This window comes from Mirounga angustirostris, unplaced genomic scaffold, assembly GCF_029215605.1.
Source record: "Mirounga angustirostris isolate CCGP_5_RB_7025 unplaced genomic scaffold, mMirAng1.0.hap1 SCAF_1, whole genome shotgun sequence".
NCBI lineage: Eukaryota > Metazoa > Chordata > Mammalia > Carnivora > Phocidae > Mirounga > Mirounga angustirostris.
Window position 1 is genome coordinate 205,980,432 of NW_026991709.1, and position 13,460 is coordinate 205,993,891.

Genomic DNA, 13,460 nt, shown 5'->3' on the forward strand with positions numbered 1-13,460 from the left:
TGCATGGATGGGGCAAACCCCAAAGGCCTTTTTAAAAACTACTGAGAGCTTGGTCAGGGCAGGGGCAGGCGAGAGGGCTAGCAGCCGCCGGCCACGAAGTCGAAGTCCTGGAAGGCTGCCTGCTCTGTGGCCGTGAGGGGCCGCGCGTCGCGGGGCGGGCTCAGCGTGGGGGCCTCCCCTGTGAACTCCTCGTCGAAGTTGCTGACATCAGTGCGGCCTGACAGCGTGGGCACGAAGGGAGGTGGCAAGCGCCGGGCCAGCAGAGTGTCCCAGCCCAGCGTCTAAGAGGGGGAGAAGGGGGAGAGAGAGGAAGAGGTCAGCGTGGTGGGGGAGAGGTGCAGACTGCAGGAGGGGCCAGCCCCTCGTCGCCCGCCCAGCCCTGCATCTGTGGCGATTAGCATAGGGGTCACAACACAGAGGGGTCAAGTGGGGGGCTGGGGGCCCAGTAAGGATGACAGTGTGAGTATGGGGAGCCCCGGCGTGGGGGAGAGGGAGCCTGGGTTCATACACATGGCAGTGGCCCCACCAGGCCAGCCTGGAGTAGGTGTGGGTGTAGGAGGGTCAGCGGGTGTGAAGGAGCGGGGAGGAAATAGAGATGATAATGTTGGAGGGGAAGTGACTAGATCTTGGTAGGGGAGAAATGAATAGGCCCTGGGGGTGGGGGGATGACCAGGTCTCTGGTGGGGAGTTGGCCAGGCACTTGGGGTGACCTCACCCTATAGAAAGGCTGCTTTTTCACATCCTCTGCATCCCTCTCGCTGGATCCCAACCTCCGCTCTGGATTCCTTCGCAGCAGCTGGGGGAAGGAGAGGTGTCAGTCTTCCCCTTCCTGGCCCCAGAGCCCCTGCCCAGGCCCAAGTAGGGGGGGTCCTCACCCTGCGCATGATGCCAATGGCTTCAGCTGACAGGAACCGTGGGTAGCGAACCTCATCATTGACTATGCTGTCAAACACCTCCTCCTCGTCATCCCCTGGGAATGGGGACTGGGGACAGGGAGAGCCAGGATGAATTAGGCCCCTCCTCCTGGCCACTCCCCTCCCAGCCCCACCTGAGCCCTCTGCTTCCAGCACACCTTCACCTGGGTGCTGGCTGATGTGGGAAGGTAAGTACCCCCATTTTACAGATGCAAAAATTGAGGCTAGGGAGGCAAAGCCAGCTGTCCCCATCACACAGCACATGGAGGCACCGTTTGATCCCACCCCTAGGCACAAGCAGTTTCCGGCATGATCCCAGGGTCAGGCAGGGTAAGGGCAGCCTGGGGCCTCACCTCGCCAACCAGCATCTCATAGAGCAGCACGCCCAGCCCCCACCAGTCCACAGCCCGCGTGTAAGATGTGTCTGTCAGCACCTCGGGGGCCAGGAACTCCGGGGTCCCACAGAATGTGCTGGTCCGGTCCCCATAGCCCATCCCTGGGGGCAGTAGGGCCATGTGAGGTTATGTGGGGAAGGAGGCTCCCAGCCCAGCACAGGTGGCCCAGCCAGCCAGCCCCATCCCAGGGTCAGGGTCGGGGGTAACCCAGGTAGGGCTGGGGACTCCATTCCCTCCCCCACTCTGTCTAATCCCCAGAGGCCAGCCCTTCAAATCCCAGCCCCGCCCCTCACCCTCCTTGCAGAGGCCAAAGTCTGCGATCTTGACATAGCCCTCGGTGTCCAGGAGCAAATTGTCCAACTTCAGGTCCCTGTGATGGGTTGGGGGGATGTAAAGAGGGATGAGGGGGGGTCTGGGCCCTGCCTGAAGCCTGAGGGCCCCCAGTGGGCAGCGCGTGCATACAGGAGCACATACACGCAAGGGCACACACCTGTACACGATCTTGTGTTCGTGGAGAAACTGCAAGCCCAGCACCACACAGGCTGAATAAAAGCTGCAGAGAGAAGCTGGTGTGACGGAGCCAGGCCTCCCAGCGAGGCGCGCAGGCCACGGAAGCCTGGCCCCCACATCCTCGAAAGCTCCCCCGTCACCCCCCAAAACTCCAGGAGGCTCGGGGGGAGGGGGAAGCGGGGCCGAAGGGGGCTGCCACCGCCTGTTGGGGGTTGAGGCGCGGGCGGGGGAGCTCACACGGCACGCGGCTCGGAGAACACGTCACTGTGGATGTGCAGCATGAGATCCCCGCCCGCCGAGTACTCCATCACGAAGCACACGTGCTCTGGCGTCTGGAAACAGCCAAACAGGTTCACCAGGAAGGGGTGTCCTGCTCTGGTCACTGCTGCCAAGATCCGCTTCTCACACATCAGGCTGGGCAGGGGAGGGGGCGGGGGTCACAGACCACAGCAGCCCCCCACCCCCACCCTCAACTCCCACACTCCCAAGAAGTCCTCGATCGTCAGCTGTTTGCTGAGGACCTCGAGTGGCCGGGCAGCCTTGGGCAAGTTGCTTAATATTTCTGCACCCCAGCAGCTTTGTCTGCTAAACAGGTACCCAGAAGCCACATGTCATCCTAGTAACAGCCCCCCAATATCCCTTTAGGGACCAGCCAGGGTGGGCTAATTGGAGTACCCATTTTCCTGGCCAAGAACTGGTTTGGGAATGGGCAAGCCAAGGTAGTGGGGCTCAATCTCAGGGTTTCTGCTGGAATTATTAAGGAAGAAGGGCTAAAACTAGTGGATGAGCCTTACACTGCTGTGTAGGGGGTCATCTCTGCTCCCATGAGAGAATTGCAAGCAAAGCCCACAAAGAGGGAAGCCGACTGAGAGACATCATCTGAGCACCTGGATATAGCCATGCCTGAAGGTAGTCCACCCCTGGACTTTTCGGACCCAGACCAATAAATTCCTCTTTTGCCTAAGCCTATCTGACTTGGGTTCCTGATTGACAAAAGGATGTCAGGAAGATTAGGGACAATCTCGGTGCCTCTGCTGGACCTTTTTACAGGGGGCCAGGTACTGTAGAATGCTCTAGATGCATCCTCTCACTTAATCCACCTAACAACCCTGCAAGAAAGGCATTATTACTCCCCTTTTATAGAGGGCAAGGACAAGGATCAGAAGGGCAAAGTGACTTCCCCAGGGTCTCTAAGCACATTTGTGGCAGGGGTGGGATTTGAACCCATGGCCCTGACCCAAAGCAGAGGCAGGACAATGGTGCCGTGAAGGGTACAGGCTTCAGAGCCTGAGTCCCTAGGTTTGAATCCCCGACCTGCTGCTTACTGGCTTTGTGACTCTGGGCAACTTGCTCAACCTTCCCGTGTCATCAGCAGAATGGGAACAATAACAGTATTTACCTCATAGGGCTGTCGTCGAGAACAAATGAGTTACTGAACATAAAGCGCATAGTGGGTGCTTTCCAAGTTATTCTCTTAAGTACTAGCTTAATAAGTGCCAGTGACTATTATGAATCACTGTCACAGCAGCTCCAGAGAGGGGACTGCCCTGTCTCCCATTTCCCAGAAGAAAAGACTGAGGTTCTCAGAGGGCCTGGGCTGAGTCCCCACCTTTCAACCTCATCTCGGGCCACAATGTCGCCTTTCTTCAAAGCCTTGATGGCGAACAGCTCCCCGTTGGGCCGGAATTCGGAGAGCAGCACCTGGAACCACAGTGGGCAACGATGGCCTTCGTGGCCAGCCTGGGGACTCCCTGTTCCCCCAACTCCTTGCCCCCCAGCCTCACCTTCCCAAAGTGACCCCGGCCCAGCACTGCCAGGAATTTGAAATCCTCGAGGGTCAGAGGTGACTTCCTCAGAGGGCTGTGGAGAGAGGACACTGGTGGGAACAAGGACAGCAGGCAGGGGGGGAGGGGTGGTGAGTGGGGGAGGGGTGTCACCTGCACAGGGCGGGGCCTGGGGTCTCCTGGGTCTCTGAAGGCAGCTCGGGGGTGGTGGCAGTTTCCTGGATCGGGGAACTCTGCAGCAGAGAGAGGGAAATCAGAGGCACTTCATAACCACAATAGCCACCAAGGCTCCCGTCACCTCTCTGACCTCACTTCTCCTCCCACTCTCCGCCCTCTTGTTCACGGCCTTCCAGCCACACTGTCCCTCTCACTGTGCCCTGAACACACCAGGCACATTTCCAGCCCAGGAGCCCAGGCATTCTCTTTTCCCGATATCGGCACGGCTCCTCCCCTCCCCCCTTCGGCATGCATTCGGATGTCACCTTCACGGGTGGTCAGCTGACCATCACAGTAAATAACTAGCAGAACCCCCACCCACCACCGACCGTACACACACATACTCCCTGTCTCCTTTTGCCTTTTTTTTTTCTTTTCCATGCTGTAAATACATTTTATCATTTACCTCCCGATTTCCTCTATGGGTATTTGCCCTAAGAGCGACTTAATGTTTCACACCACATGTGTGCTTGTAACTTTGAAAAGAGTCAAAATTACTATTGCAAATGGGGACACAGGACAACCGGTTCATCATCCCCCAACTGCAGAAACAGTTCTAAAAAGGCAATCAGTCCAAATAGGTGTCTGGTGGGACACACGGGCCTCTTGTGCCCCAGCCACCCTCCCTACAGCCAGCCACCTTAATGATCTCCTGAGTACCTTTCTAGATATATCCTATACCCACACAAGCGAAAGTGACGGAAGAGGCTCCATTTTCCTCGCACCCACTACTGACGATATCCTCATCTTGCCTCTCCTCCTGGACAATCTGTCTTGGAAATCCCTCTGTGCCAGCCCTGGGAGGCCAGCCTCACTTGTCACAGACATGCACTATCCCATTTCGCCATTTATTTAGCACTGGCTCTCCCACAGATGGACCCTGACCTGCCCACTTCCGCCTACACAAAGCCACTGCGGCGAACTGCCTGGAGGTGCACGTGTGTGAGCGTCCAGGGTTGGAACTCCTGGGTCAAGATGATGTCCACTTTTAGCTCAGCCAGCTATGCCCTCCCAAGGAGATGGAACAACGTGCATGCCTTCCGTTGGCTGCCTGTTTGCCCGCGTCCTGCCGAGCATCTGGTAGTATTAAACTTTTGGATTTTGTCTTGCCCAACTCATCTGAGGATGTAGCTTATTATATTATTATTATTATTATAAATAGAATACAGAAGCATAGACTATTATTTTCATTTTTTTTAAATGAGGTTATCAAATGCACTCAGTGAGCTGGGCCAAGGGGCCTGCTCTTACAAACCTGTCCTCCTGGGTACGTGTCGCATAGGGCGGGGGGTGGGTAAACCAGGTTTTGAACAGTCTGTGAGCTGAGAATAGCTCTTACATTTTTTTTTTAAAGATTTTATTTATTTATTTGAGAGAGAGAGAACACATGAGAGGGGATAGGGTCAGAGGACGAAGCAGACTCCCCGCCGAGCAGGGAGCCCGATGCGGGACTCAATCCCGGGACTCCAGGATCATGACCTGAGCCGAAGGCAGTCGCCCAACCAACTGAGCCACCCAGGCGCCCCAGCTCTTACATTTTTAAAGGGTTGGGGGAAAATCAAAAGGAGAGTGAGATTTTGTGATCTGTGAAAGTGATATGACATTCAAACTTCAGTGTCCATCAGTAAAGCTTTACCGGAACCCAGCCATGCCCACTGCGTCTGTACGCATCGTCTACGGCTGCTTTCTACAAGGGCAGTGTTGAGTCGTTGTGACCGAGACTCTCTGGCCCACAGAGCCAAAAATACTGACTCCGTGCCCCTTTATGGAAAAGGCGCACGTGCTGATCTCTGACCTAGATGAAGATACACAACACCACGACCCCGACAGGCTCCCTTGTATCTCCCTCCCATCAATAACCCCCCAGCCAGAGAAAACCACCATCCTGACTTCTATCCTTGAAGTGAGTTTTAAACATGCCTGTTTTACGGGCCAGTGCACAGAGCACAGCAAGGGAGAGCAGCTTGCCGTGGGTCGCACAGCTAAGAACTGGCAGAGCAGGGACATGGACCCAGGTGGCCTGGCTCCTGAGCTCATGTTTTTATTCAGGACAGAGAGTGGGACCCCGCTTCTAGCAGAGATGCGTGACCCAGGGAAGTTCCTGGTGGCCTCTGGGCCTCGAGCTGGGAGAGAGGCCTGGAGGGGAAATCTTTGACCCTGCCCCAGCCAGGCCTCGGGGCGGAAGGAGTGGGACACTCACCAGGCTCAGTGGGCTGGAAGGAGGACCCAGAGGACTCTTCTGGGGCAAGCTATCCAAGTCAGCCCCGAGGTTCAGCTTCTCCACAGATATATCACTGTAGAACAAGGGAGGAGGGGGTGTCTGGGACCCAGCACCCTGGCAAGCAACCAGGGACAGCCCAGACCCCAGGGACCCCCTCCTTACCCTGCGGACCGGGCCTCAGGTCCCGGAGAAGCCCCAGGGCTGAAGGTGCCCGTGCTCGTGGGATTGGGGATGAGTCTTCGAAGCAGCCGCACCCAGGTGGCGACATCAATGTTCATCTGCCTCGCGCGCTGAAATGCCTTCCCTGGGGAAGATGGGGGCAGGGGCTACCGCTCACGATGCCCCTGGGGCCCCCTGGCCCCTGCCCCACTTTGCCCACCCCCTCACCTTGTTGCTTGGAGAAAATTTTCTTCTGCCTTCGGAGCCGGGGTATCCTCTCGATGACAGGGTTGCGGAAGGTAACCTGGCGAGGGGGCCAATGGGTAAGAACCAACTCCCGCCTCTAGGTGGTGGGGAAGCCCTTAGGAGCATAGGCATGCACACCCTTAGGTTTGGGGGTTCCAATCACTGTGGCACCACATCCAAACACAGCATATTAAGAAGTTGGAACATAGTGAGGGGTTATAAAACCAATCCACTGCCTGGTAGGGCTACCTCCCAAAGTGCCATCTTAGAAAGGCAAGAGGCAGGCAACCAAGCCCTCCTCCAGGAGTGGGGGGGGGGGGGTCTGACCCAACAAGATGTACATGCAACTCCAGCAAGGTCCTACATCATCTAGTGCCTTGATTCCCCAAGTGTGATCCCAGACCAGCAGCATCACCTGGGGACTTGCCAGAAATGCACCTGGACCCACTGTGAATCAGAAACACAAGGGTGGGGCCCCGAAGTCTGTGTTTCAACAAGCCCTCCAGCTGATATGGGGAAGCCACTGGTCTAGCTAAATTCTCCCAACTCCGAAGCATCTTCTAGAAGGTGCTAAAGTCACAGAACTGTGTGACTTTATGTGTGTCTGATATGGTTGCCACTAGCCACATAAGGCCATTTGAATTCAGTAAAATGTAAGTAACATTAAAACTTTAGGTCCCAGGTCACCCTAGCCAGGCTTCAGTGGCTGGCCTCTAATATGTTGGACAGTGCACATATAGGACATTTCCACCTACAACAGAATGCAACTATTGTAGATTCATCCACAACAGAATTTTAGAAAGTTCTATTGGCTGGCACTTGGGGGAGGTGGAAAAACCAAACAGAATGCTGTAAGTGAACCTTGAGGGTGAGCAGGACTGCTTCAGAATTCACCCCCCCCACCACCACCCTTCCTGCTTGGTTTTGGCCGGTCTTCCTAATGGAAGAACAGTTTCACTGCCCTGCCCCTGAAGTCAGCCCTTCTCCTGCTCTTTTCCTTCAGTGGTCCTCGGTTATGAGATCCCGTCAGAATTCCCACATGGAGACATGGATATGTAACAGGGCACACATATATGTTAGGGGAACATTTAAGAATTTTTTAAGACAATTTTGGCTGGATGAGGGGAGCCAGTGGCTTTCCTACCCTGCCTCTGTTTCCTCCTCTGTCAGATATGACTAATGACGATCCCTCCTGAATTGGGTCGAAGTGGGTCATTGTGAGGATTAACACGTTAATGCCGGCAAAGCTCATAGGACGGGGCTTGGCTCACACCACAAGGGGTCGGGTAGGAATGTTATTTAGATTGTGGGTTCTCAACCAGGGGACAGTGGCGCGATGTCTGGAGACATTTTTGATTGTCACAACTTGGGGGAAGGGTGGTGCTGGTTTCCTGTGGGTGCAAACCAGGGATGCTGCTCAAAACCCCACAGGGCAACTGAGAATGATCCAGCCCACCAGGGCACACTTGTCCATGGTGCCAAGGGCGGGACACCCCGATTTAGACCTTGACCCTGACACCACTGCAGAAGGAATTTCTCTCTACTGGACTGTGGCTCTGATAACAATCTTCTTGACATGTCACCAGGTTTCTCTTTTTGTTTTGGCTTGGCAAAATTTTGCAATTTTTTTTTTTTTAAATTTCTTCCCTCAGAACAAAACCAATCCCAGCTTAAGTGGTGTCCCTGACGTAACTAATTATGTGTATTTTTCTATCAAGGTTCAGAGACCAATCCAAAACACATCTTCCCCTTCTAGGAAACTGGGAGCAGGAGACACAAGAAGTGTTTTCACAGGGTCAGGGGTCGGGGTTGTACCTCAGCCACCAGGCAGCCCTGGGGTTCCATGTCCAGCTGCACCTCATGCCTCTCGTTGTCCAAGAAATCCTCCAACTTCAGGAATTTGAGGGCACACAGGCCCCGCTGGTCCCGCCAGAACACGGCCAACTCCAGTTCCCGAGCCTTGAGGGAGGGGAAGTGGGCCACCATTTGGGGCTGCCAGAGGTCCAGAACCCCTCCTCCTCCTCCAGGCTCTGCCATCCCCCCACCTAGCTCACCCTTTCCAGCTCCAGGGTGAAGCTCTGGTCCCAGGCATTGGGGCCACACGGCTTCCAGGATGTCTGCCCCACCACTGTGTTATCCAGCTTGAGCACAGTGCTAACTTCGCCTGGAATGAGGGGAGGAGGAGGGTGTCAGAAAATGTTTGGGGGGGGGAGCATAGCTCATATCTTAGTAAAGAAATCCTTTACCTTTATCCAGAATGCAAATTCTGCCATGCTACCCTGACAAATCTTTATGGTTTTGCCTTTCACCACAAGGCGTTTAACCAGCTCCCAGTGGATTTCTGTGTATGGTGTGAGGTAGAGATCCAAATTCACTTTTACTTTATATGCAACTTCCAGCAATATACTCCTAAGAATTTACCCTGGAAAAATGCATGCAGGTATACATCGGGAGGGCGCCTGGGTGGCTCAGTTGGTTAAGCGACTGCCTTCGGCTCAGGTCATGATCCTGGAGTCCCGGGATCGAGTCCCACGTCGGGCTCCCTCCTCAGCGGGGAGTCTGCTTCTCCCTCTGACCCTCCCCCTCTTGTGCTCTCTCTCTCTCTCAAATAAATAAATAAAATCTTAAAAAAAAAAAGGTATACATTGAGAGATATATATGGCCCCAAAATAGAAATATCTACTAATAGGAGAATTAATATATAAACTATACTGTAGTCTTATTAACTGATATTCAACTATTACTATATTTTACTTTAAAAAGCCCCAACAATTTGATATGGCTCAGTCTAAGACAATGGGCTATTAGACAGGAGTTAAAATGAATGAATGAACTATAGCTTCGTGCAGTGACGTGGATAAGTCTCCCAAACAGAGTTAAATGAAAGAAGCCATTACCATGCAATACATTCTGTATGATTCCACGTATATAAAGTCCAAACACCAGGCAAGATTAAATTATGTTGTTTTGAGATGTACAAAGATGCTAAAACTACAAAGAAAAGCAGGGAAATGATAACCATATATTGGGACAGTAGCTAGCTCTGGACAGAGGAAGGGACTACAATGGGGAGGAGGGGCAAGGGTGTTTCCAGAGAGTTCTATTTCTTGACGTGGGTGGTGGTAACATGGGTGTTTGCTCCATTGTTATTCTTTCCACATACTTTTTTGTACGTATTAGGTTTTTAAAATTGCGGTAAAATTCACATAACATAAAATTTACCATTATAATCACTTTTAAGTGTACAATTCACACTGTTGTACAATTACACCACCATCCATCTCCAGAACCTTTTTCACCTTCCTCAACTGAAACTCTGTCCCCATTAAACAACAATTCTCCGTTCTTGCCCCCCCTTCTCCCCTCCCCCTTCTTCCATCTCTATGAACTGGACTACTCTAGGTACCTCCTAGAAGTGGACTCATACAGCACTTGTCTTTTTGTGACTGGCTTATGTCACTCCGCATAATGTCCTCAGGTTCATCCGTGTGGTAGCCTGGGTCAGAATGCCCTTCCTTTTGAAGGCTGACTACCAACCACCCCACTGCGCACACATATCACATTTTATCTGTTCGTCCGTCAACGGACACTCGTGTTGCTGCCACATTTTGGCCATTGTGAATAAGGCTGCCAAGGACATGAGTGTCCAGATATCAACTTAAGTCCCTGCTTTCAACTCTTTTGGGTATGTACTCAGAAGTGGGATCGCTGATCATAGGGTAATTCCATGTTTAATTTTTTGAGGATCTGCCATAACGTTTTTTCACAGCAACCGAACCATTTTACATTCCCAACAGCACTGCAGAGGGTTCTAATTTCTCCACATCCTCCCTAACACTTATGTTTTTTTGTTTTTTTTAACAGAATCCATCCTACCGACTATAATATACTAGTTTTTTAAAGTGTTATGAGTGTGTGACATCCCAGGATCCCCACGGCATCTCATCCCTCCAGGCCTCAATGCCCACTCACTGATGTTCTCGGCTTCCACTTTGAGGCTGCTCCGGCCACTGAGGCTCCCACTTCGGCTGTAAAGGCCCCGGGCTGGGCGGCTCAGGAAGGTGGTGCGGCTGTCAGGGGTCCCGGGCCCCCCCACTGAGGGTGAGGGGCTCCAGGGGATGCTCTCTGGAAGGTCCTTGCAGCCTACCACACGTACCTCCAGGGTTCCTGAGGGAGGGGCAGGCTCAGGGGGGGGCCACAGCTGGGCCAGGCCAAAGGGAGGGGAAGTGGGCATGTCCAGAGGTGGCCAGCATACAGGTGGGAGTTGGTGAGAGACAATCAGGGTGGACTGATACTGGTATCAGATGAGATCAGGATCTGATACTGGGATGGCTGTGCCCAGAAGTGAGAAGTGGGGCAAGGGGGAGGGGCGAGGCCGGGGTGGGCCAGGCTGGGGAGGGGCTCTGAATGCTTGGGATTTAGTGACAGAAGATAGGTTTAAGGCATAGGTTGATGATCAAGGCAATGGGGAGTCGGGTTGGACTAGGGGGTCCAGGGTAGGATTCAGGGAGCTGACCTGAGGTTCAAGATGGGGGTAGGGGTCTACGGTAAGGCTGGTCTAAGGGAGAAGTAGTGGCTGAGGGCGTCTAAGGAGGGAGCACCTGGCTGGCTTCGGGGTGGGGGGCAGACAATGGCTCAAGGTGAGGGTTCTGTGAGTGAGGGGTTGTGGGACTGGGCTGGGGGGCTATGGCTGGAGGAAAAAACGGCCAGGTAGGGAGAGGTAGTGATGGGGACATGGTGGGCATGGGGGCAAGAGGCCAGAATCAGAGGGCAAGCTGGGACCAGAAGTCCAGAGTGCATGGGGCTGTCTGGCCTAGGGAGATGGGACCCAGGGCTACAGGGCTGTGGTGAATGGAGGATGGAGGAACAGTAGGATGGGAGTCCAGGGGTAGGGAGAGCAGAGATCTAGGTTAGGGGTCTCAGGACTTGGTGGAGAGGTCGAGAGTACAGAGCTGCGTAGGTGGGGTCTGGGTGGGGGAGGTGGGGACCCACCTGTGAGAGGCGCGGGCTTGCACAGGGTGCTATAGTGCGTGGGGGGGAAGGGCCCAGCCAGGCGAGCACTGAAGGCTGCAGACGAGGCCGCAGCAAGCTCCTCGCGTAGCAGCCGCCCCTTCGGATGGTCTGCGGGCAGCTCCCCGAGCCGCCGCTCCAGCGCCTCCCGCAGCAGTCCCAGCTTCTGGTTGGACTCCGTTAGCTTCTCCTGGGCCTGTAATGGGAGGAACAGAATGGGGCTGGGGATGGTGCCTGGCTAAGTCTTACCTGGCCCAAGCCCTCAAACCTTCTGGGTCCTATCCCTGGGCTCCCCAGAAAGCTAGGCCCCGCCCCTGGCTGATGCCCCACCCCTGGACAAGGTCCCGCCCCACCGAGGTCCCACCCCTTGCTGAAGCCTCACCCCTCAAGGCCCTCCTGCCAATTCCCGCCCCTGTGCTGAGGACCGCCCCCGCCAAAGGCCCGCCCCTCACCGAAGCCCCACCCCTCGCCTCGCTGAAGCCCCACCCCTCACCTCGCTGACCGCCTTGCGGTCCGGGGCCTTGGCTGCGCTGAGCAGGCGGAGCACGTTCTTGGCACCCTCGGCCACGGCGTGCTCCACTCGGAAGTGGTGCCTCAGCTCCTCAATGCGCAGCTCCACGGCCCCCAGGTCTGGACTCCCTGTGGGCGGGGGGCGCCAGGCGGTGAGGCCAGCCTAGACCCAGGTCCAACCACCCCAGCCCCAGACATGCACTCAGGCGCAGGAACAGGCACTGGCGACAGATAGACCACCACCAAGCTGCATCACGTTTTTCCCAAGCGAGGGGTCACGGTCAGTCACACTTCCACCCAGATGCAATCACTCTTTTTCCAAACACCCACAGGGACCATCCCAGGGACAGAGCTGGGCTGTCACACAGGGACAGTCATAGACACAGGTACACTATCAACACAGGCTCAAAGGACAGACGTGTTGGCAGGGTCCCATTTCATCCCCAGGGACTGTCACAGGGACACTATGGCCATCTGGACAGCCAGAAGGAGACAGTCACACAGGCACAGGGACACATGCAAAATCACAAACGCAACTGCCCTTCGATTCAGCAATCCCAGGTCAGGAACCCTACCCCCCAGAAACACCTCTGCACTTGACACATGTACATGGGTATTCACTGCAGCCCTCTTTCTCAGAGCAAAAGATTGGAAATAACCCGTTTCTTGCAGGCGGAGCCCTGGTGAGTGAATGTGGCCGTCCACAGGTGAAATATAAAGCAGTTGGGAGAACAAGGGCACCGTCACACAGAGATCATCACACTGTCACTCGCAGGGTAACAGCATCACTTTGCCACCAGGGTAGCACGCTGTCCCCCACAGGCAGAGGAACACACACTCTCACAAGATACAGTCACGCCGCCACACAGGGACACTGTCACAGGGCAGAGGGACATGATCACAGGACACAGACATCCTTATGGGACGCGTTTACACGGTGGCAAAACTCCTGGGCCTCTAACTCCAGCGCCGGGAGAATCATGATCACACTGGCACATGGCTAAGGCACAGGGACAGGCAAAGAAATGCCATCACACTGTCACACAGGCAGGGCAGCATCACCGATACCCACGGGCTCAGAGACCCAGTGGTGCAGGGAAACAGACCGGCTGTGTCCCAGTACGAAGCCCCAGGGACACAGCCATGGCCCAACATAGGATGGCCACAGTCACCCAATGGCACAGGGTGGGCATGAGGACACACTGGTACCAGAGGCACAAGGCGTGGCCACACTATCCACGGCTGTAGGTTCCAAGGACAGTCTCCCTGTCCTGGACGTTGACCCCGACTCAGACCCTGGCACTCCGTCAGAGAGAGCCACGTTGTCACTCACAGGTATGTGACACTCACCGAGGCACCGAGAGCATAGGCACAGCGTCACCGGAACCCTGATATCCGGCGGCACATCGTCTTACAAACACAGTCACACTCTCACTCCCAGGCCTGCTGTCCCATGTGCCCAGATAGTCACCAAGACTCTTACGGAGACAAAGTC

General features: G+C 54.9%; 1 protein-coding gene across 3 annotated transcripts in view; it reads right to left on the reverse strand.

Annotated features, from left to right (window-relative positions):
* Positions 1-13,460, reverse strand: part of PKN1 (protein kinase N1) — a 21,648-nt gene continuing 8,188 nt past the window's right edge. For all 3 annotated transcript variants that reach the window (XM_045862824.3, XM_045862826.3, XM_064569691.1), the window contains exons 5-22: positions 11,949-12,094; positions 11,438-11,651; positions 10,418-10,612; positions 8,500-8,609; positions 8,261-8,404; positions 6,428-6,503; positions 6,203-6,344; positions 6,020-6,113; positions 3,757-3,836; positions 3,604-3,679; positions 3,429-3,520; positions 2,057-2,233; positions 1,800-1,862; positions 1,603-1,679; positions 1,268-1,410; positions 876-983; positions 716-796; positions 1-281 (exon numbers count right to left, since the gene is read on the reverse strand). In XM_045862824.3, coding sequence (XP_045718780.1) covers positions 78-281; positions 716-796; positions 876-983; positions 1,268-1,410; positions 1,603-1,679; positions 1,800-1,862; positions 2,057-2,233; positions 3,429-3,520; positions 3,604-3,679; positions 3,757-3,836; positions 6,020-6,113; positions 6,203-6,344; positions 6,428-6,503; positions 8,261-8,404; positions 8,500-8,609; positions 10,418-10,612; positions 11,438-11,651; positions 11,949-12,094 — 2,222 coding nt within the window. In that variant the 3' untranslated portion in view covers positions 1-77. The remainder of the gene's footprint in view (positions 282-715; positions 797-875; positions 984-1,267; positions 1,411-1,602; positions 1,680-1,799; positions 1,863-2,056; positions 2,234-3,428; positions 3,521-3,603; positions 3,680-3,756; positions 3,837-6,019; positions 6,114-6,202; positions 6,345-6,427; positions 6,504-8,260; positions 8,405-8,499; positions 8,610-10,417; positions 10,613-11,437; positions 11,652-11,948; positions 12,095-13,460) is intronic.